This window comes from Sapajus apella, unplaced genomic scaffold, assembly GCF_009761245.1.
Source record: "Sapajus apella isolate SASKATOON/1434 unplaced genomic scaffold, GSC_monkey_1.0 scaffold29, whole genome shotgun sequence".
In the NCBI taxonomy this organism is placed as follows: Eukaryota; Metazoa; Chordata; class Mammalia; order Primates; family Cebidae; genus Sapajus; species Sapajus apella.
In genome coordinates, this window is record NW_022436969.1 from 20,340,220 (window position 1) to 20,363,241 (window position 23,022).

Genomic DNA, 23,022 nt, shown 5'->3' on the forward strand with positions numbered 1-23,022 from the left:
TTTTTTTTTTTTTAATCTTCAGTTCTCTCTAGGGAGAAATTGTTCTTTTACACAGGAAGGAACCAGCCACATGTTTTTATTTTGGAATGATTGGAAATAATGATATTGGGTATGAATGTAAGCTATTTCCCCAGCTCCCTCACCCATAAGACACTTTTGGTATCATCTTTTTATCCCCTGTGCTCTGAAATTTCATGAGGTCAGGTCCATATATTTCAAAAGGAAAGTCCTAGGCTGGGCTTAGTGGCTCACGCTTATAATCCCAGCACTTTGGGAGGCCGAGGTGAGCAAATCATGAGGTCAGGTGTTCGAGACCAGCCTGGCCAACATGATGCAATTTCATCTCTACTAAAAATACAAAATATTAGCTGGGCGTGGTGGTGGGCGCCTGTAATCCCAGCCACTTGGGAGGCTGAGGCAGGAGAATTGCTTGAACCTAGGAGGTGGAGTTTGCAGTGGGTTGGGATTGTGCCACTGCACTCCATCCTGGACAACAGTGTGAGACTCCGTCTCAAAAAAAAAAACAAGGAAAGCCCTTTTTCTTTTTTGTTTGTTTTTTGAGACAGGGTCTCACTCTGTCACCCAGGCTGGAGTGCAGTGGTGCGATCTTGGCTTACTGCAACCTCCATCTCCTGGGTTCACTCAAGTGGTTCTCGTGCCTCAGCCTTCCAAGTAGCTGGGATTACAGGCACGCACCACCACACCCAGCTGAGTTTTTGTATTTTTAGTAGAGATGGGGTTTCGCCATGTTGTCCAGGCTGGTCTTGAACTCCTGGCCTCAAGTAGTCCACCTGCCTTGGCTTTCCAGAGCGCTAGGATTACAGGTGTGAGCCTGTGCCTGGCCAATGTCCGTAGTTTTTAATGGCTCATGATCACATCTTTGTAAGGCTTTCATGGCCCTTTATTTTCCTTCCGAGAGTTTTTATTGAGACATTATTTGTATTTAGTGAAATGCACTCTTTGATAAGTCTTAAGAAATGTATACATACTTATAGCCCACATGCTTGTTAAGCTGTAGATAGAACATGGCCATCAACCTAGAATGTTCTCCCTTGCTACTTTGTATTCAACCGCTGCCTCTTCTCCATACCCTCATAACCACTGTTCTAAATTCTTTTAATACCTAGGTGACTGCCTGTTCTAAAACTTAATATAAATACAGTCATACATTATGTACTCTATTGTGTTCTTACGCTGTTTTAAAAAATTGTGTTTTGTTCTGTGTATGGATTATTTGTTCCTTATTAAAAATTCTGAATATTCCTTTTTATGAATCCAGTCTTCTGTTTGTTGGCAGTGTGGGTGTTTCTAGTTTTTAGCTGTTACAAATAAAGTTACTCTGATGATAAGTGGGGTTTTTTGGTGAATATTTATTTCCATTTCTCATGGGTAAATAAGGAGTGGAATTGCTAGATTATATAGAAGTAAAGATACTGCTGGTTTTCCAAGTCACAATGTGTGACACTTTTGGGTGCCCCATATCCTTACTAGTGTTAGGGATTGTCCTTTTTAAGTTTTAGCCATTCTAGATGATGTCTATTGATAGCTCATTTTGATTTTAATTTGCATTTATTTGATATTTATTGATCTGGAGCTTTTTTCTTGGGCTTACTAAGTACAATACATCAGTTTTGTTGAAGTAAAATAAAATACAGAGATCTCTAAATTTAAAAACATTTTCTTTGGGAAGCAAGAATTACAATTCAGGGTGTACTCACACAGTCCTGATGGCCTTTGCTATGTCCCAAGAACAAAGAGAAGGTTAGGGATTTTGTTTAAAAAAAAGAGACAGATGTTATATATTGCTCTGTAAGAAAGTTCATCAGCACCAGTAAGGTTTTGGGGAGCTGGCAAGCTCTGACTGGTGAGTGACAGGGTGGGTAAAGCCGGTCTTAGAGTGGCAGCAGGTTGTTAGATAAAACTGGTTTCAGCAGCTTATTAGATAAAACTGGTTTCAGGTTACAGCAGACAGTTTGAGCAACCAGGCTGGCAGAGAATTACATTCTTGGAGCAATGGTATGTGCCCAGAGTGCTTTTGCCTCCTGGCTTCTTGACACAGTTTTATTTGGGTGTGACAAGAGTGACCCAATTCATATGATCAATTTTCGTATTATATTTTCCTTTGTAAATTTTTTGTTCAGCTCTGCCCATTTTTGTTATGGGTGGTTTATCTTTTTATTATTCTAGGTAAAATCCTTTGTCAGACACACACACACACACTCACACAAATGTGTATTTTTCAAGTCTTTGGCTTGACTGTTCATTTTCTCTTTATTTTTTTTTCTTTCTCTTTCCTTAAGAGACAAGGCCTCTCGCTGTCACCCAGACTGAAGTGTGCTGTGGTCGTGGCTCACTGCAGCTTACCTCCTGGGCTCAAGTGAACCTCTTGCCTTGGCCTCCCAGAGTTCTGGGATTACAGGATGATCCACTGTGCTTGGCCTGTTTATTTTCTTAATAGTGTCTTGATGAGCAGAAGTCCAATTTGTCAGTTTTTAATTTTATAGTTAGTGCTTTCTGGTACTGTCTGGAAAGTTTTTACCCTCTCAGAGGCCTCAAAAATATGTTTTTAGTAGTTGTATAGTCTGTAACCATTACATTTTAGGTCTGTAATTTATCATGAATTATATTTTGTGCATGATATGACCTAGAGAGTTAAGCTTCATTTTTTTCCATATGCGTAGCCAGCACTATTTGTTGAAAAAGATTGTCCCTCATTGAATTCCTCTGGAACCTTTGTTGAAAATCAATTAACTATACACATGTGCATTTCTTTTTGGAATTTCTGTTTGTTCCTCTGATCTATTGTCTGTTCTTACTGCAACACCTTACTGTCCTGATTACTGTAGCTTTTTTTCTTTTTGTTTCTGTCTGTGCCTGTTGGTTTTTTCTGGGTTTCCCAGCTTCTATCATTCCAAGTCTGTGGTGTGAGGCAGAAGAAAACTCTGGGAACTCACTGCTATGTTCCTCCTGTCCTGAGGTACCAAACCAGTCTGCCTCCTTCTGTCCACTTTTCAGTCTTTTTCTTCTTCTTCTTCTTCTTTTTAATCTGATCTGGGAATTTTTAGTTGTACTTACCAGGAAGAATAGGGATAAATAATCTATTCAAATTTTCAATAATTTGTACCAGGTATCCTCTTGCCTCAGAAATAAGAATTTCTGATTTTTGTTGTTTATTTTCTTACCTTTGAATATTTATACTTAAATTTATTATGGACCATTTGAAGCCTCTTTCTTCTGTCCTTTTTTCAGTGAAGTTTAGGCTTGCTATAGCTCCCCAGCAGTCAAACAATGTGTCCTAATCCAAACACGCTGCTCTTCTTTTCTTACTTAACCATCCTGCGCTCCGACTCTCACTCCTTCATGTCTGCTTTAGCTACTCCACTTATTCTCAAGTCTACATGAATTAAGTTGTCTTAGTCTGTTTGGACTGCTATAACAAAATACCATAGAGTGGGTAGCTTATAAACAACAGAAATTTATTGCTTATAGTTGCAGGCCGGAATGTCCAGGATCAAGAAACTGACAGATTTGGTGTCTGCTGAGGGCAGACTTTCTGGTTCATAGTGTCCTCATAAGAGGACATTAATTCCATTAATGAGAGCTCCACTCTCACTACCTAGTCACCTCCTAAAGGCCCTCCCTCCTAATACCATCACCTTGGGGATTAAGTTTCAATATATGAATTTTGAGGGGACACGTTCAGTCCATAGCACAAGTCAACAAATATTTCTTCAGAGTAGCTTTTGTGAGATAATCTATTAAATACTTTATGAACAAAACTGTCTTCTTGTCATTATCAGTCTAGTATGGAAACAAAAATAATTGTGAACCAGGAGAACATGGAAACATAGGTATAACTTATAAATGTTGTAGGAGTGAATGATCAAAAGCTGTCTCACATTTTGCTGCTGGTATTCCTGCCCTTACTCCTCTCTTAGCCCCAGTTTTGTCACTTTCTGGCTTTGGAATTGGTAATGACTCCCACACCAAGTCTGAACTCTTCAGCGTGGCATTCAGTTGTCCAAGCCCACTTTGTCTTTTAATGTCTTTTCCATTCTTCCTTAGGAAGAACTCCCTGGGTCAGGCTGGTCTTCTCCCCATTCTCATAGTAAGTCCCAAATGTTACTCTGTATCTTTAACCACACTGTTCCTCCTGACATAAATATATTTATTCCCTTTTGTATGTGTATAGATGAAAGGTGGTTCAGTGGAAAAAAAAAAAAAGTGTTTTGAGTCAAACAGATCCCAGTTTTACCTCTTACTTGCTATGTGATTTAGGGTAAGTTATTTAAGTTCTCCGTACTTTCTTTGTTTGTAAACATGGAAAAATATTGCTTTTCCAACAGGGTTAGCTAAATTAATGTATGTGAAAGTTCTAGAAGCCACAGGAACTCAAATAAAATGTGGATTCCCTTTCTTTGTTTCCTGAATTAGAATTTAAGGCTCAAGGCAAGGTTCATTTCTTCTAATCTTTGTCTCATCAACAGTAAATATGTTGGGAACAGAAAAGATACCAATTAGTTTATTAAATAAACATTTGAGTACTTACTTTGTGCCATAGGTAGTGTTAAATGTTGGAGCTCACCATTAGCAAGGCGAACACATGCATATATAGTTAAAATACAGTATGGTAAGCACTGTGAAGTGGTGTGTTCAGAATTTTCTAGGACATAGAAAAGGAGCATTTGTGGCAGTGGATGGGGTCAGTCACCAGTGAGGATTCTTTGAGAAATGTTGCTGGTGCTTAATTTTTTTTTAAACAGCTTTATTGAGGTAGAACTCATAAGATCCACCCACTCGAAGTGTATAATTTAATGATTTTTAGCCAGTTTATGGGTTTCTGCAACCGTCACCATAATCCAAAGTTAGGATGTTTCCATCATTTACAAAATCATGCCCAGTTGTAGGCCTGGTGTTAAAGGATGGGTATGAATTAGCCACCTAAAAATATTGAGAGGAAAGCTGGATTCCTGGGAGAGAATGAGCAAAGACAGAGAAGCATACAATAACATGGTATTGGTGTGGGTGATATGTCTATAGGCAATTTTATTTCTGGAATGTGAAGTTGTGCTTCTGTCCCACAAGTTATGTTTTAGCTTCCATGGACTTGAGCTCAGTTTCCTCATCTCTGTTGTTGAGCTCTAGGTCCCTTTAAACTCTCCACTCTTAGGTTGTCAAAACTTCAATTAGTGGGGAAAGAGAATGCACTTTAAAAAACGATAGCCAAAGCTGGGCATGGTGGCTCATGCCTGTAATCCCAGCTACCCAAGGTCACCTGAAGTCAGAAGTTTGAGAACAGCCTGACCAGTATGGTGAAACCTGAGGTCAGGAGTTCGAGAACAGCCTGACCAATATGGTGAAACCCCATATTTACAAAAAAGTTAGCTGGACGTGTTGCGGCGGGGGTGGGGGGTCGGGGGGGCTGTAATCCCAGCTACTCAGGAGGCTGAGGCAGGAGAATTGCTTGAACCTGGGAGGCGGAAGTTGTAGTGAGCCGAGATCGTGCCATTGCGTTCCAGCCTGGGCAGCAAGAGTGAAGCTCCATCTCGAGCAAACAAACAAGCAAACAAAACATACAAACAGTTGCCAAAAGTCAGGGCTCATTAAGAAAAACAGAATTATAGTGATGCTTATTGATCCTTCAATGAAACTTTTTTTTGTTTTTAATGTTTTTTTTTCTGATTATACAAGCAATAATGTGTATTGGGTAGAAAATGTATAAAATGCAGAAAAATAAAAAAATTAGATCACTTATAATCTTATTCAGAGGTAATTATTAATCTGTTATTTTATGCATATATTTATATATTTAAACTGATATGCTATAAATAAAATTGCTTTTTCCTCACACCATTAAATACTGTCAAAAACATGGTTTTTAATACTGCATAATTTTTACAGGATCAAAAATAGCCTGCTCCTTTTTTTTTTTTTTTTTTGAGATAGGGTCTCACTCTGCCACCCAGGCTGGAGTGCAGTGGTGTGATTTCAGCTCACTTTAACCTCCATCTTCTGAACTCAAGTGATCCTCCCACCTCAGCCTCCCAAATAGCTGGGACTACAGGCATGTACCACCGTACCCAGCTAATTTTTTGTTTTTGTTTTTGTTTTTTAAGAAATGAGTTTTCACTGTGTTGCTCAGGCTGGTGTCAGACTCCTAGGCTCGAGTGATCCACCCACCTTGGCCTCCAAGAGTGCTGGGATTACAGGCATGAGCCACCACACCAGGCCCCTTTTATCTTTTTTAAGTGATAATATATAGACATGCCAAGGTTCAAACTATATAGAAAGGATACAATGGAAAGAATAAAGTCTGCCCTTCTAATGCTTCCAGGAGTTAACAGTAATTAACTGTTTCTTATATGTTTTCAGAAACTTTGTGTGTGACTTTATAGCTTTTTTCGCTAAACCATAATTTAATCAATATTCTGTTGTTAGCATTTTAGGTTATTTTATTTTTGTTTTTACAATACATCAGTGAATATATTCTTGCATTCTTGTGAAAGTATATCTGAAGGATAATTTCCTAAAAGCAGAATCCCTGGATCAAAGATAATATATTTACAATTTTGATAGCTATGATAAGATTGCTTTTCAAAAAGTATCGTGTTATACTTTTACCATTAGTAGCTGTTCTCATGAGTCTTGTTTCCTCTATCCTTACCATCACACTGGATTTTTTTTTTCTTTTAACTTTATTGCAATGTCCTTATTGCATTACTGGAGCGAGTTGGCTAGACTGTCCCCTCTTGAGGAAGGTATCAAACAAAAAGACCAGTAAATATTTCCTCTCATCTTTCCCCCTACCCTCCCCCACAACTGCGCAGCAATGTCGGAACTCATCTGGTGACAAGAACAATTTGCAAAGTCAAAATGTGCCATTTTGTTCTTTGCCACTCTCATATTAGAAAAGTGATAGCTCATTGTTTAAAAAATTATCATTGGAGTTGAACATTGTTTCCACTCATTTTTTAGCCACTTTTCTGTGAACTCCCTGTTCACATCCTTTGTATGGGTCTCTTAATTTGTTGCTATTTTCATTAATTTGTTAAGAACTCTTTGCTTTTTAAAGAAATTAGCTCTCTCAATTTGCAACTTTTTTTCCCCCACATTTGCTTGTCTTTTGACTTTGTTCATGGTCAGATTTGTCACTTATGGCTTGTGGATTTTTTAAACTGTAAACCTTTAAAGTGAGTGCAAAGAGAGGCCGAGCGTCGTGGCTCACACCTTATAATCCCAGCACTTTGGGAGGCCGAGGCTGGTAGAACACTTGAGGTCATGAGTTTGAGACCAGTCTGGCCAACATGGTGAAACACCATCTCTACTAAAAAATACAAAAATTAGCCAGGTGTGGTGGTGCACACCTGTAATCCCAGCTACTCAGGAGACTGAGGCAGGAGAATTACATGAACCCGGGAGGCAGAGGTTGCAGTGAGCCAAGATTGCACCACTGCACTCCTGCCTGGATGGCAGAGTGAGACTCCATCTCAAAAAAAATTTAAAAAGTTAAGTGATCGCAAAGAGAAAAAGTGATTCTGACAGTATTTCAAATGCATGTCATAATGACGTTAAAGAGGAATGAGAATTAATCCAAGTAACTTTTAAACGCAGTGCTTTGTCTATGTACTTACCATCTAAAGAAGGAAAAAATGCAGACAGATTTTGAATTCCTCTTTATTTGTAGCATCTGTTGTAGTAAAACTATTTTGTATGTATTTTAGGATTGATTAAATGAGGATTCCTTCATTTCTTTCAGCTTAACTGCAGTACAAAATAGTTATTATCAGCACATGAGCTGTATATATAAATTGCATCTATCATAGAATGATAGTTGTCTGTAATTATATGAATCATTAAGTGTATCATTTTAACTATTATAAAATTATAATAACTTCATGTGTAGTTATAAAGTCATCTTTGTGACTTTATTGTTGTTTAGTCATAAAGCAAAATAATAAAATTTTATGTTGGGTAGCAGCTAAAATGGAGCACTTGAAAATGATGAGTTCTTTTTCAAAGGAATTCCATATTCTACTTTGAGAAGTCTACCTCTGACTTTCATTTGATTTATTTTTTGAATACTTGAAGATCCTAGTGCTTTTAACCCTGAGAACTGAAATATGTGATGCGTGTATCTCAAGATAATAAATTGAAAGTGTATTTTTAAAAGGGATTTGTGGAGAAAATATTTTTGATTTGTAAATGCTGTGTTGTATGTTTGAGGTGTTTTTGTTCCTTGGTGTTAGGTGACTCTGCTGATGTTTTTTCTCTTGGTGCAGGTGTAATGGATAGGTAACAGAGAAGACCTCGTTCCTTCCCAGTCAGGACATCAGCATGACAGAGTGCTTCCTACCCCCAACCAGCAGCCCCAGTGAACACCGCAGGGTGGAGCATGGCAGTGGGCTTACCCGGACCCCCAGCTCTGAAGAGATCAGCCCTACTAAGTTTCCTGGATTGTACCGCACTGGCGAGCCCTCACCTCCCCATGACATCCTCCATGAGCCTCCTGATATAGTGTCTGATGATGAGAAAGACCATGGGAAGAAAAAAGGAAAATTTAAGAAAAAGGAAAAGAGGAGTAAGTACCATTATTTTCCTATTCTTTAGATATTTATGTTTTATTTTATTATTATTTTTTGAGACAGAGTCTTGCTCTGTTGCCCAGGTTGGAGTGCAGTGGTGCCATCTTAGCTCACTGCAACCTTCACCTCCCGGTTCAAGCAATTATCATGTCTTAGCCTCCTGAGTAGCTAGGACTACAGGTGTACGCCACCACACCCAGCTAATTTTTGTATTTTTAGTAGAGACAGGGTTTTGCCATGTTGGCCAGGCTGATCTTGAACTCCTGACCTCAAGTGATCCACCCATCTCAGCCTCCCAAAGTGTTGGGATTACAGGTGTGAGCCACCATGCCTGGCCTAGATATATTTTAAATAAACTTCCACTCTAATTACATGTACCAGCTATCTTCTGGAAACATGGCAAGACAGACTCTTGTTTGATTTTCCTATTCTTTATTTTTCAGGGTCTCAATTTTTGTATATTAAAGTTGTATTTTGGGGTCTTATTCTCACAAATAAAAATACCGAGTTTCCAGAAATGGCAAGATTTTCTAGTGGATATTTCCTGAAGTAATAATTCAAAATAATGTCTAGAAAGTAGATACTGAGGTGGGCACAGTGGCTTATGTCTATAATCCCTGCACTTTGGGAGGCTGAGATGGGAGGATTGCTTGAAGTCAGAAGTTTGAGAGCATGAGAAACAAAGCAACACCCCTCTCTACAAAAAATTTAAACAATTAGCTGAGCATGGTAGTGTGTGCCTGTAGTCACAGCTACTTAGGAGGCTAGGAGATTGAGGCTGCAGTGAGCTATGATTGCACCACTGTAGTCCAGCCTGGGTGACAGGGTGAGACCCTGTCATCTCCCCACTCAACCCTCCTCAAAAAAAGGTAGATACTGGAAGCATCTTACTTTTCTTGGGTAGGTCATGTCGGCTATTTGGGGTATACTTTATTGGAACCTTCAATAAAGTAGTTACTCATTTATCTTAAGCAACTCCATGATACATTTCATTTTAGGTCCTATTCAGTAAGAAGGATGAATCATTTAAGTGTGTCTTTTTAGTATGTTAAAAGCAAATAAAGTGAGTTATTTTAAGTTAAGTATTCCTTATTTTGGACTTCATGATATTTTAAATTGATTTGTTTTTGAAGGATTACACAGAGTGCACAAATTATATACAACTGGATAAGTGGATGTGACTACAAGGATCTGGAAATAGAGCATTATCAATTTTCTTTTGCTGCCTCTTTAAAGGGAATCACCCACCCCTCCCATAAGTAAACTTCTTTCATTGTTGATTGATGCTGCCTGACTTTAAACTTATGCATACTTCTATTTGTGTCTAGTTTCTTTTGCCCAATATTAGACTGAATCTTTCTCAGGCTGGAGTGCAGTGGTACGATCTTAGCTTACTGCAACCTCTGCCTCCAGGCTCAAGTGGTTCTTCTGCCTCAGCCTTCCAAGTAGCTGGGATCAGGCACACACCACCATGCCTGGCTAATTTTTGTATTTTTAGTACAGACAGGTTTCACCTTATTGGCCAGGCTGGTCTTGAACTCCTGACCTCAGGTGATCTGCCCACCTCAGCCTCCCAAAATCATGGGATTACAGGCGTGAGCCACCCCACCTGGCCAGTTAACAGAGTTTAATTGAGCAAAGAATGATTAGGGAATCCAATAGCCCCCAAATCAGAATCAGCTTAGAGCGGCTCTGGGACTGCCACATGGGCACTTAGTATTTATGAACAGAAATGTAAAGTGACATACAGAAAACATAAGTGAGATACAGAAACAACTGAATTGGTTATGGGCATTTGCTTTATTTGAACAGTTTGAACAGTTGCCCCCCCCCCACCTCGAGGTTGGCTGAAACTCTGTGAATGGTACAAGAGTAGATTACAGTCTGTTTATACATCCAGTTAGGTTACAGTTCACTATGTATGGAGAAACCTTTAGGCCAAACTTAAAATATGTAAGGAAGCAGCTTTAACTTCATTTAACATGTTTGTTAGATTCATTCATGTTATTCCATGTGGCAGTAATTTGTTCATCTTTGCAGTAGATAATCTTTCATTGCATTACATGCTAGAGTTCATTAATCTATTCTGTTGTTGCTTGTTTGAGTGGTTTTCAGTTTTTGACTGTTATGAGTAGTGCTTTTGTGGTATACATGTTTTTGTATTTCTGTTATGTGTATGCCTGGGAGTGGAATTGTTCATTTATAGGCCATGTGTATTTCAGCTTCAGTAGATCCCTATAAAACAATCTTCCAGAGTGGTTGTACAAGTTTACCTTCTCACCAGCAATGTATGAACATTCCACTTGCTAAAGCATCACGGTATTTTGTCCCTAAGATTCTTGCCATTCTGGTTGGTGTGGAGTACATGGTATTATAGTTAGAGGGTAACTTAGAAAATAGGTGTTATCTTTTATATAATAGCTTGCAAGGTAGCTAAGGAAAAGATATAGGAGTGTTACAGATATTTTAAAACAACAAAACCAAACTATGACAACTCTGACATGGTTGGTAAAGCAATTGGGCACATCTGTCAGTGTGTGAAAACCAGAGCTTTCTGATGCAGGGAAGTGCGCCCAGTGAATTTGGCCACCATCTAAATATGAGGGAATTTCCCATTTTAATCCTCTACTCAAATGAGGCTGCAGTTCCTGCTGTAGTCTCCATAAAGAATTTAGCAGCTGGTGACAGGAGAGTGAAGTGTGATAGGGGAATAACTGAAGCACATAAACAGTAGTGCAGTTTTTCATGCTTTGAGATTGCCTAAAGTTGTAGGCACCACTAAGTTGGAAAAGTTAGGCTGGTTAAAGTGAACACAGGTTGAGTATCCCTAGTCTGAAAATCCAAAATGCTAAAAATCTGAAACTTTGTGAGCACTGGCATAACGCTTGGAGGAAATGCTCATTGGAGCATTAGGGATTTCAAATTTTTGGACTAGGGATGCTAAACTAGTATAAGGCAAATATCCAGAATTTGAAACACTTCTGGCCTCAAGTATTTCAGATAAGGGATACTCAACCTGTAGTATGTTAGAAGATATGATTCACATGATGAAAGGATGCTCACTCTATTTTAGAGAAGAATTCATTCCATTAGCCCTCTATGTAGAGCCTTTCAGGTGTATCTTATATTTGGTTTGCCTGAATTTCACTTATACACATATATAATTTAAAACCTATTTCCCCTCCTAATACTATAAGGATGATAACTGCTGTTTATTTGTCGCCCTCTTGTGGTCAAGAGATGTCACTGCAACATCTCTTTTTCACTGAGAGGAAACCCATTTCTTTGCTGGGAGTGCCCAGGAGGAATTGGCCAAGAAGTGAAAAACTAGATAGCTGGTGCCAGGTGGCACCGTTTTTTGGTTCTGTTTTTAGAAAGCATATGGACAGTCTGACATTAAACAAACATATACTGTCTTCATTCCTTTGGCAGCTGAAGGCTATGCAGCCTTTCAGGAAGATAGCTCTGGAGATGAGGCAGAAAGTCCTTCTAAAATGAAGAGGTCCAAGGGAATCCATGTTTTCAAGAAGCCCAGCTTTTCTAAAAAGAAGGAGAAGGATTTTAAAATAAAAGAGAAACCCAAAGAAGAAAAGCATAAAGAAGAAAAGCACAAAGAAGAAAAGCATAAAGAGAAGAAGTCTAAAGACTTGACAGCAGCTGATGTTGTTAAACAATGGAAGGAAAAGAAGAAAAAGAAAAAGCCAATTCAGGAGCCAGAGGTGCCTCAGATTGATGTTCCAAATCTCAAACCCATTTTTGGAATTCCTTTGGCTGATGCAGTAGAGAGGACCATGATGTATGATGGCATTCGGCTGCCAGCCGTTTTCCGTGAATGTATAGATTACGTAGAGAAGTATGGCATGAAGTGTGAAGGCATCTACAGAGTATCAGGTACTGGGAATGTGCACTTCACTTGGTGATTTTTAATAATTAACTTCACTTTCATTTTTCAAAGGAAGAAAATGTTGTGAGGAAAATTTGGCCTGGATCCTATGCCTTATTCATTTCCTTAATCCTTGCAATTGCACGAAAATCCACCCTTCTCCCCAGCCTTTTTTTAGTGTTTGAGCAGTTTGTTTTTTTATGATTCCATTCCATTAGGAGGATTTCACGTGAGTTGTTGAGAGGTTGCAGCAACCAAGACTAAAACAAAGTGAGGTGTACTGGTAGCATTGCTTAGCAGGACTGCATTCAGACCCTGCTTTTTATACTTTTGTTTATTTTTTGAGACAGAGTCTCGCTCTTTTGCCCAGCTGGAGTGCAGTGGCACAATCTTTGCTCACTGCAACCTCTGCCTCCCAAGTTCAAGCAATTCTCCTGCCTCAGCCTCCTGAGTAACTGGGATTACAGATGCCTGCCACCATGCCCAGCTGAGTTTTGTATTTTTAGTAGAGATGGGGTTTCACCATGTTAGCCAGGCTGGTCTCAAACTCCTGACCTCAGATGATCTGCCCTCCTTGGCCTCATAAAGTACTGGAATTACTGATATCAGCCACTATGCCCAGATGCCTGCTTTTGTTTTTTCTTTCCTCTCTAAGCAGAGGCTCAGTGGTATGAGGGTCTTTAGCAAGAGAAGGAAGGTTAACTGTGTGAAGGAAGCTTCTTGGCCAAGAAACACATTTATGGATATTTCCTTAGCTAAGAGGCATGAAATGGTCTTTGTTGTTTTTGTTTTTGTTTTCTTGGTGCACGGTTCTTGGAGGTACCATAATACCTGGTCAATATGTGGAGTGGTCCAAGCAAGCTTCTATTCCATCTCCCTGCTCCAGAAATCCTAGAACAGATACTATACTTGACTTTAGCCAAAAGACCAAAAAGCAGTAAATGTTTAGGCCCCATATGTGAATGCTTTGGTCAGCTATATGCAGCTGTTACATATATTAGCAAAATTGATTTTCTATTAATCTTTATCCCATATGTATCAAATTAAATTTTATACTTGGCAAGAATGTGTTTTCACTGGGTATCTAAATCAAGCAATATGTATATTATTTAAAAGTAAAAAGACTTATTTCTTAGAAAGCAGTATGATGTTTATACTGGGATAGGATGAAAGCCCTGACCTGTAGCAACATCTGTGTTCCAAATTATTAAATTCCCATTATTCAGTTTCTTGGTACATTATCAATTTCTGTTTAGAGATTTATTTTATAAAATTAATTATTGGCCGAAGCAGGAGAATCACTTGAGCGCAGGAGTTCTTTTGAGGCTGCAGTGAGCCATGATCGTACCACTGCACTCCAGCCAAGGCGAGGGTGACACCTTGTCTCAAAAATAATAATACTTGTTGGTCACGTGTATTTTCATGAGGCGTTGTTAAGTAATATATAGAATATATGGAGAGATTAGACTTAGTTTTTTCATTTAATTGGCTCATACACAATTTGAGAAGGTAGATTTGATACTTTTATTGAGAAAGAGCAGATAGTTTTGATAATTGGGAAAACTTACATAATCCACTAGATTACATGCCATTATTAAGAGTATTTTGGCTAAAATGTTACTGTTTTATAGAACATGAAATAAAGTAAGCATTGAATTTAAGTTTATAACTCCTTAGTATTCAATAAACATATTTAAACAAATATTTGATTTTTTTTTTTTTTTTTTTGTTGAGACGGAGTCTTGCTCTGCTGCCAGGTGCCAGGCTGGAGTGCAGTGGCGTGATCTCGGCTCACTGCAACCTCTGCTTCCCAGGTTCAGGCAATTCTCCTGCCTCAGCCTCCCAAGTAGCTGGGACCACAGGTGTGCATCACCACACCCAGCTAATTTTTGTATTTTTTGGTCTTGATCTCTTGACCTCGTGATCCGCCCACCTCGGCCTCCCAAAGTGCTGGGATACAGGCATGAGCCACTGCGCCTGGCCCAAATATTTGATTTTTAAGAATAATTAACTGAATTGATTTTTTAACATTTAAACATTAATGACACAAGCTGCTTTTCTCACATGGTCTTAGTAGCCATGAAGTAATTTTGTTTTAGGTAAAAGTTTCTCTGAAAATTTTCTGCAGCTTTGTTCAAAGGATTCTTTTTGTCTCTGACCTACTTTTAAAGTCTGTGTTTTTTTAGGAAATTCATAGTCATACAACTCCTCTGTGTGTAAAAGCATTCAGACTGAGCTGCTGCCCATCATTGCAATAGCTAGGGGCTGAGCTCCTGCTCTGATGAGTTTTGGGTTTATTCTCTAACCCGGGGCAGTTTGCTGTAGTCAGCCCGACTTACACTACTGTTACAGCCAGTGTTAATAATAATACTGCTTTTTGCTGAAGATGTTAGTTCTCACTTAATTCATTTTAAGACCTTTTGCTGGAAGTTTTAGTTCTTGATTATCCAATTTTAAACTAATATGTAAGACAATTTAAGTGATTTTATACATTTTAATTTACTCATCTACATTTTCTTGTATCTTTTGCGTTAAAGTGTACCTGTATGCACTTTCTCTCTTTCTGTGGAGTGCTTTATTTGGAGTGTCCAATTTTTAAAAGGAAACATTTTGATAACAATTTCAGAGTAAGGCAAACCAAACACACATTCTGATTGTCTACTTGTACAATTTGTTGGGTAGATAATATAAGGGGAAGAATTAAATATACATGAGGAAGAGAATAAATCTTTGCCAAGAATTTCGGTTAAAGTTATCACTTACAGTTTACTCATATCATAAAAGTAAGAAAATGGGAATTATTTTCTGACTTTTGTGTCACAAAATAAAGATTATCTAAAAATAAATTAATAGTGTTATTTTGTATTTTGTTATTTTATTTTGTCAATACTGGATAAGTTACAGATTTATCATCATGCCATTAAAAGGTTTTCACGAAGGATGAGGAATCCCAAAGTCCAGATGTAAGCACTGTATTCACTGTCAAGTGCTGTTCAGCTTAGATAGCATTTACCAGTAGAAACCTTCAGCCTTAATATGTAGCTTGTTTCAAATAATTGGATGAAAGTGTTAAGTATTAAAAACAACAAAACACTACTTTGTGTTCTTCTGAGCAATCGCTATCACTAAATTGCTCCCCTTAATGCAGATTGTACTAAAGACTTCAAATCTTATATAATATTTGAAAATCATTTGCTTGTGTGTTAGAGTTTCCTTTTGTTCAATAAGCAAAACAATTTGATTTTAGAACCCCAAACGTTATTTTGTTGTTCCAGCTCTGTTCAGATTAAAGATATACTTAAAAAATCCAAACTTCAACATAGAAATTAGATGTGGATTATTTAATAGAGAATAATCTTTAATGTTTGTTTGGGTAGCTAACTCACCTTTTGCAATTACAGTACAATATTTACACATAAAAAAGTAATTTACCCACAACTTTTTGGAACATACTTGTGTACACCAAGTTGCATTTTTTGTTGTCAGTCTTGTGACTTGTTAGAAAAAGCAGTTGGCCGCCTGTGTAGAGCAAGACTTACACTTGGATTGTAGTTTGTCTGACTTTTTACCTTTTTTTTTTTTTTTGAGACAGAGTCTCGCTCTGTTGCCCAGGCTGGAGAACAATAGCATGATCTCGGCTCATTGCAACCTCTGCCTCCCGGGTTCAAATGATTCTCCTGCCTTAACCTCCCGAGTAGCTAGATTGCAGGTGCCTGCCACCATGCCTAGCTAATTTTTGTATTTTTAGTAGAGACGAGGTTTCACCATGTTGGCCAGGCTGGTCTCAAACTCCTTACCTTGTGATCTGCCTGCCTTGGCCTCCCAAAGAGTTGGGATTACAGGCGTGAGCCACCTCGCCTGGCCATACCTAATCACTTTTACATTAAAAAAAAAAAATTCATGATTTGATGGGCATATTTGCTTAATGTATCCATGGTTGCTTTGACTTTTGTTCTAAATGTTGAGTTTTTCAGTTCTCATTTAACTTTTGGTTAAATTCACTTTTGAAGTGTAGTTTTTTGGGTTTTTTTTTTAGACGGAGTCTTGCTCTGTCGCCAGGCTGGAGTACAGTGGCATGATGTTGGCTCACTGCAACCTCTGCCTCCCAGGTTCAAGTGGTTCTCCTGCCTCAGCCTCCCAAGTAGCTGGACTACAGGCATGTGCCACCATGCCTGGCTAATTTTTACATTTTCAATAGAGACAAGGGTTTCACCATGTTGGCTAGGCTCATGTTGGACTCCTGACCTTAACTGATCTGCCTGCCTTGGCCTCCCAAAGTGCTGGGATTACAGGCGTCAGCTACCACGCCCAGCCTATTGTTATTTAATTTTTTTATTTTTTGAGACAGTGTCTTACTCTGTTGCCCAGGCTGGAATACAGTGGCACAACTATGGCTCATTGTAGCCTCAACCTCCCAGGCTCAAGTGGTCCTCCCAACTCAGCCTCCCAGAGAACTGGGACCACAGGTACATGCCACCATCTCCGGCTAATTTTTGTATTTTTTGTAGGGACAGGTTTTCACCATGTTGCCCAGCTTGTCTTGAGCTCCTGGGCTCTAGTGATTCGCCTGCCTCAGCCTCTCAAAGAGCTGGGGTTATGGGTGTGAGCCACTGAGCCTGGCCAAGTGTTGCCTTACATGTCGGTGTTTACAGAGGAATTGTATGACCTTTGTGCAGATAAATATTTCATAGCAAGAGGTTGGTTACTGATCAGGTTGCTGTTCTCAGATCTCCCTAGCAAGGGTGTGTGTAATGGTGAAGAAAGCTTGTGTGTTTTATTTTCTCAGTATCTTCTCTCTTCTGAATTTGAATGTTTTAAGGAATTAAATCAAAGGTGGATGAACTAAAAGCAGCCTATGACCGGGAGGAGTCTACAAACTTGGAAGAATATGAGCCTAACACTGTAGCCAGCTTGCTGAAGCAGTATTTGCGAGACCTTCCAGAGAATTTGCTTACCAAAGAGCTTATGCCCAGATTTGAAGAGGCTTGTGGGAGAACCACGGAGACTGAGAAAGTGCAGGAATTCCAGCGTTTACTCAAAGAACTGCCAGAATGTAACTATCTTCTGATTTCTTGGCTCATTGTGCACATGGACCATGTCATCGCAAAGGAACTGGAAACAAAAATGAACATACAGAACATTTCTATAGTGCTCAGCCCAACTGTGCAGGTACATGGTCTTCTCTACACACATCCCCTCTAGTACTGACAATGGGGAATCGGGATACATTTTCTATTGCTGAGTCACATGTAAAGCAGTGAAGTTGAGAAGATAGGTAATGGATTAGCTTGAATACAGGTCTTTGTCTTTCATAATATGGACAGTGTCGACATATAAGATAATGAACATACTTGCCCTTTAGCTTGTAATGATGTAATGTGAATATGGTATAGTCTTTGATGTGGATTTATAAACAAGGCCTGATGACAGAGATTGTTCATTAGTGGAGGAGGAGCCCATGGCATCTACAGTTAGAGAGCTCATGTGTAGAATTTTAGAGATGCCAGTTATTTCATCAAATAGCATTAGTACTTAATTATATCACAAACACACATCAAACTCAAGCACAGAGGGACCTAAAATTAGTTTGTTTGGTCAAATATTTAGCCTGAGGATTTCATTCATAAGGATGGATCCTAGAGGGACATGTTATAGGCTCTGAATCTGAGAAGGTACTTCAGGGAATTGGGTAGTATGTTAATTGGTATCTTTTTACAACATATGCATTGACCTTTCTTTGTTGCTGCTCAGTTCGTGCTGTCATAGAGTATATGTTTTCCTTTAATTAGAGTTAATGATGTTTTGCTCAGGCCAATAAAAAGGGAGATGATAGGTTATATTTATTATCTTAAGTGCTCTTTGGCCAGTATTCTAAGTCACCATAAATCACTGTTGCTGTTTTCAGAGTGTGTTTTCATTTACTAAAGAGTCTTTCAGCCAAGCACAGTAGCTCACACCTGTAATGCCAGCACTTTAGGAGGCCATGGCAGGAGGATAGTCAGAGGCCAGGAGTTCAGCCTAGGCAACATAGCAAGACCCTGTCTCTACAAAAAAAAAAAAAAATTAGCTGGGTGTGGTAGCATGTACGTGTAGTCTCAGTTACTTCGGAGGCTGAGGTAGTAGGCTTGCTTGAGCCCATTAGTGAGCTATGATCATGCCAATGTACTCCAGTCTGGGTGACAGAGCAAGAATCTATCTCTAAAAAATAAAGATTCTTCTGTTATTCATTGATTACACTTTGAAAGCAAAAGTTTCTCAGATTTTAGTTTGGTCATTCATATTAGGATTTCAGGATCTGGTAAATATTACATTGATACTTAATATTACTATAATATAATAGAGATGATCGTATCATAGGAGAGCCAAGTGTGTTGTAAGAGTAAGTTTTAGGTAGGAAATAATTTCTTATATTAGCTTTTCAGCCATCCCAATGCCCTGGTCTCCTAGCATATGAACATCCATACTTAAATGCTGGCTGTGTCGAGGTATTTGTTTCTGGCGTAAGAGCTTTCAACCTCAAACCAGCTTTACTACTGTGGTTCTCTCACTTCCCTCACAGTCCTCATTCAGCCCATTGTGTCTGTTAAAAGATCTCAAAGTAAGTTGAAAATAAAGAACATAAGATGTTTTAGCCGGGCACGGTGGCTCACACCTATAATCGCAGCACTTTGGGAGGCTGAGGTGGGTGGATGATTTGAGGACAGGAGTTTGAGACCAGCCTGGCCAACATGGTGAAACCCTGTCTTTACTAAAAATACAAAAAAATCAGCTGGGTGTAGTGGCACACGCGTGTAATCCCAGCTTACCAGTAAGGGAGGCTGAGGCAGGAAAATGGTTTGAACCAGTGAGGTGGAGGTTGCAGTGAGCTGAGATTGTGCCACTGCACTCCAGCCTGGGTTACAGAGCGAGACTCCATCTAAAAAAAAAAAAAAAAAAAAAAAAGAGCATAAGATGTTTTAATCAGTTAATATTGTTGTGATAGAAAAAATAAACAAATGGATGGACATCAGCTTCTCTGTCCTTTTCTTGGCTTTTTTTCCCTTCAGTTCCTTCTGGTGCTTGAATATATGATTTAACTCATATTTTACCATTTTCTTCTTAAATTAGCCATTAACTAGCAACGACTGTGTTGTCAGTACTGGGTAGATTTTTCTTTATGTGCCCAGGATTAAAAGATACATGATGTGATAGACACAAATAAGTGAAATATAATAATTTTAATAGTTTTCTTGTAAATCTTTTTTTCTTAGATCAGCAATCGAGTCCTATATGTGTTTTTCACACATGTGCAAGAACTCTTTGGAAATGTGGTACTAAAGCAAGTGACAAAACCTCTGCGATGGTCTAACATGGCCACGATGCCCACACTGCCAGAGACCCAGACGGGCATCAAGGAGGAGATCAGGAGACAGGTGTGTGCACCCACTTGCTATATAGCCTGCCTCTGCATCGGTCGTTGCGGAGTCCCGTGGTGATGGGCTCTTGTTTCCTGAGCACTTTATGTGTGTCTGGGGCTATGTTTGGCACACTGAAGTCAGAAATTCCCATCCAGTATTATTTCATGCCAAATAAGTTGGAATACCATGGTGGAAAGAGCATGGTTTTTGGAATCAAAAGACTTGGCTTTAAATTCTTGCTCTGCTCTAGTTAACTGATTTTAGGTGAATTCTTAACCACCTTAAGTATTGGTTTTCTCGTTTTAAAATGGACCCTTTTATAGGATTGATGTAAAGATTACTACAAATGAGATAATACATAAAACACGCCAGGCATGTTGTAAATCGTCTAAAAGTGTTTGCTTTTTCTGGCCAAGGTTGCTGTCATTGGCCATGTTTTATAGATAAGAATATTTAAAATTCAGGGAAGTTACGTATCTTACCCTATGTAACATGATTACTAATTATAGACCCAAGATTTGAGCCCAAATGCTGGGCTTTTTTACTATGCTATTTTGATGGAAGGAACAATTCCATGTGTTTGTGTGTGTGTGTGCGTGTGTGTGTGTGTGTATGAAATAAGAAATTCAAGACTAAATAAGAAATTTAATTACATTAATGATTATTTATTTCTATGAACTTTATCAAACCCCTGCTTGCTTTTCTTCCCTTGTACCTGCCCTGAACTCCCAATTCTTATTAGTTAGTGATGATGACATTGGGGATGGGGGCTGTGGATTAAGTATTATTGAACCAATAGAAATTAGTGAATGAGTGCCTAATTCATAGGCAAAACAAATAATAATGATTTCTCAATCATGTCTTCAAAAAAATAATTAGTGCCATTATTTTACTCTAATGAAATAAAGAATAATTGAAAAATAGTTGATTCTACATCTTTAGAATTTGCACTTGTTGTTACTTTAAGACACGAGGATATGAATGCAACTTAGTGTGTGGCATTGCTTTCTAGGAGTTTCTTTTGAATTGTTTACATCGAGATCTGCAGGGTGGGATAAAGGATTTATCTAAAGAAGAAAGATTATGGGAAGTACAAAGAATTTTGACAGCCCTCAAAAGAAAACTGAGAGAAGCTAAAAGACAGGTGAGTTATTATTTTGATACATAATGTTTATAATAGAACATTTTTGAGTCTTTTGTGTACTCTTGCTTTTTTTTTTTTTTTTTTTTTTTTTGAGACGGAGTTTCACTCACGTTACCCAGGCTGGAGTGCAATGGCGCGATCTCAGCTCACCGCAACCTCTGTCTCCTGGGTTCAGGCAATTCTCCTGCCTCAGCCTCCTGAGTAGCTGGGATTACAGGCACGCACCACCATGCCCAGCTAATTTTTTGTATTTTTAGTAGAGACGGGGTTTCACCATGTTGACCAGGATGGTCTCGATCTCTTGACCTCGTGATCCACCTGCCTCGGCCTCCCAAAGTGCTGGGATTATAGATATGAGACACCACGCCCAGCCCAAGTTCTTCCTTTTAAGAATATAATATATAATGTCACTTGAAGTGAACTACTCTGATGGGAAATTTATTCACTAAAATGTTTCTAGTCCTGTATTATTGATATTGCAGCCTGGTGTCAGTCACATATTTTAATGAAATCTAGAAAGTTTTCTTGTTTTATTTTTTTGGGACAGGATTTCTCACTCTGTCACCCAGGCTGGAGTGCAATGGCATGATCATGGCTCACTGTAGCCTCAATCTCCTGGGCTCAAGGGATCCTCCCACCTCAGCCTCCTGAGTAGCTGGGACTACCGGTGTGCGCCACCATGCTCGGTTAACTTTTTATTGTTTGTAGAAATGTTGTCCAGGCCGGTCTCAAACTTCTGGACTCAAGCAGTCCTCCCATTTCCCAAAGTGCTGGGATTATAGGCATAAGCCACCATGCCTGGCCTAGAAAGTTTTGTTTTAATTAAAAATGATTTTACTAAAAAATTTGTCATTTCCTGCTTGATTATACCTGTAAACAGGGCTTTCTACAGATAAGAAGCAGACTGGATGGTGAGACACCTTCAGGGACTGCTAGGGAATCTGAGGCATTTAGAATTAGCCCTTTGGAAATCTAGTGATGAGGGTCGCCTGGAAGGCCCTGAAGATCAGGGGAGATTCTATTTATATAATAATAATGAGTGGTGTGCAATACCTGATGAGTTTAGGGCATGCCAGTCAGACTTTTGAGTTCCCTCTTGTTTAGTGTTGTTGCTTGGTTCTGGAACTGTGAGTGTACCAGCCACACCAACAATAAAATCCCAGATCTCTGGATCACCTTAAAATCCACATTGCAGATCAACTGCAGCATCTAAACAGCACAGCCAAGGAACATTAGTTAGCACTTGTCAGAATTGGGGAACATGATAATAAGTCTGTTGTGGTTGTGTTAAAAAGACAAAGGCAACCTGAGTACTTCTGTTTCTTTGAGGTCAGAGATTTGTATTCATGTAAAGGATAGCTTTGTCAGACAAGTGCATTCATGGGACTCTTACGTGTGCATTCCAGGAAAGGTAATCTAGCAGAAGCCCTCTGTATATTTTTCTTTCTTCTTTTCTTTTGCTCACTAGGTTATTTATCTCTTGCTTCCTTTACCTGTTTTTGTTGTTGTTGTTGCTGTTAAAATTTTTTCCTTCATATCTCAGCCTAGAATCAGATATTAGAGACAGACCACTCAGGCTTCATGAGCAAACCGTAATTGTTAATCATATGGGCATTGCCAGTCCGCCTTTAAATGAAGAGTGCCCTGATTGACCTAGGACAGGGCTGATGGAGGTTTGGCTTTTGTTTCTCTTGCTTCTATATCTTGCTTGGATAAAGGAATCATGATAAAGCAGCCAGAGCCAATATGAAAAGGGATGGATTAACTTTGCTTTACCAATTTTCTTGCTGCTATGTTTTCACACCAGCTCATTAATTCACAAAACACTCAAAAGATTCTACAAAAGTCTAATGTATCTTTATATATTGCAATGCACAGTTGGTTATTGAAACTAAAAAAAAAAAAAGCTACCTAAATAAATGGAGAGATAAATCATGCATGTGGAACAGAAGATTCAATATTGTTAAGATGTTAGATTTTCCCAAATTTCAACTTTGAGGAATAAATCACTTTTAA

At 38.8% G+C, this 23,022-nt stretch overlaps 1 protein-coding gene and 1 pseudogene across 2 annotated transcripts in view; one reads left to right on the forward strand and one right to left on the reverse strand.

Annotated features, from left to right (window-relative positions):
- The window catches only part of RALBP1 (ralA binding protein 1), a 65,757-nt gene that overhangs the window by 33,238 nt on the left and 9,497 nt on the right, over positions 1 to 23,022 (forward strand). For both annotated transcript variants that reach the window (XM_032293382.1, XM_032293383.1), the window contains exons 2-6: positions 8,280 to 8,578; positions 12,015 to 12,473; positions 17,285 to 17,634; positions 19,716 to 19,877; positions 20,875 to 21,006. In XM_032293382.1, coding sequence (XP_032149273.1) covers positions 8,335 to 8,578; positions 12,015 to 12,473; positions 17,285 to 17,634; positions 19,716 to 19,877; positions 20,875 to 21,006 — 1,347 coding nt within the window. In that variant the 5' untranslated portion in view covers positions 8,280 to 8,334. The remainder of the gene's footprint in view (positions 1 to 8,279; positions 8,579 to 12,014; positions 12,474 to 17,284; positions 17,635 to 19,715; positions 19,878 to 20,874; positions 21,007 to 23,022) is intronic.
- LOC116561612 lies at positions 13,263 to 13,404 on the reverse strand (annotated as a pseudogene).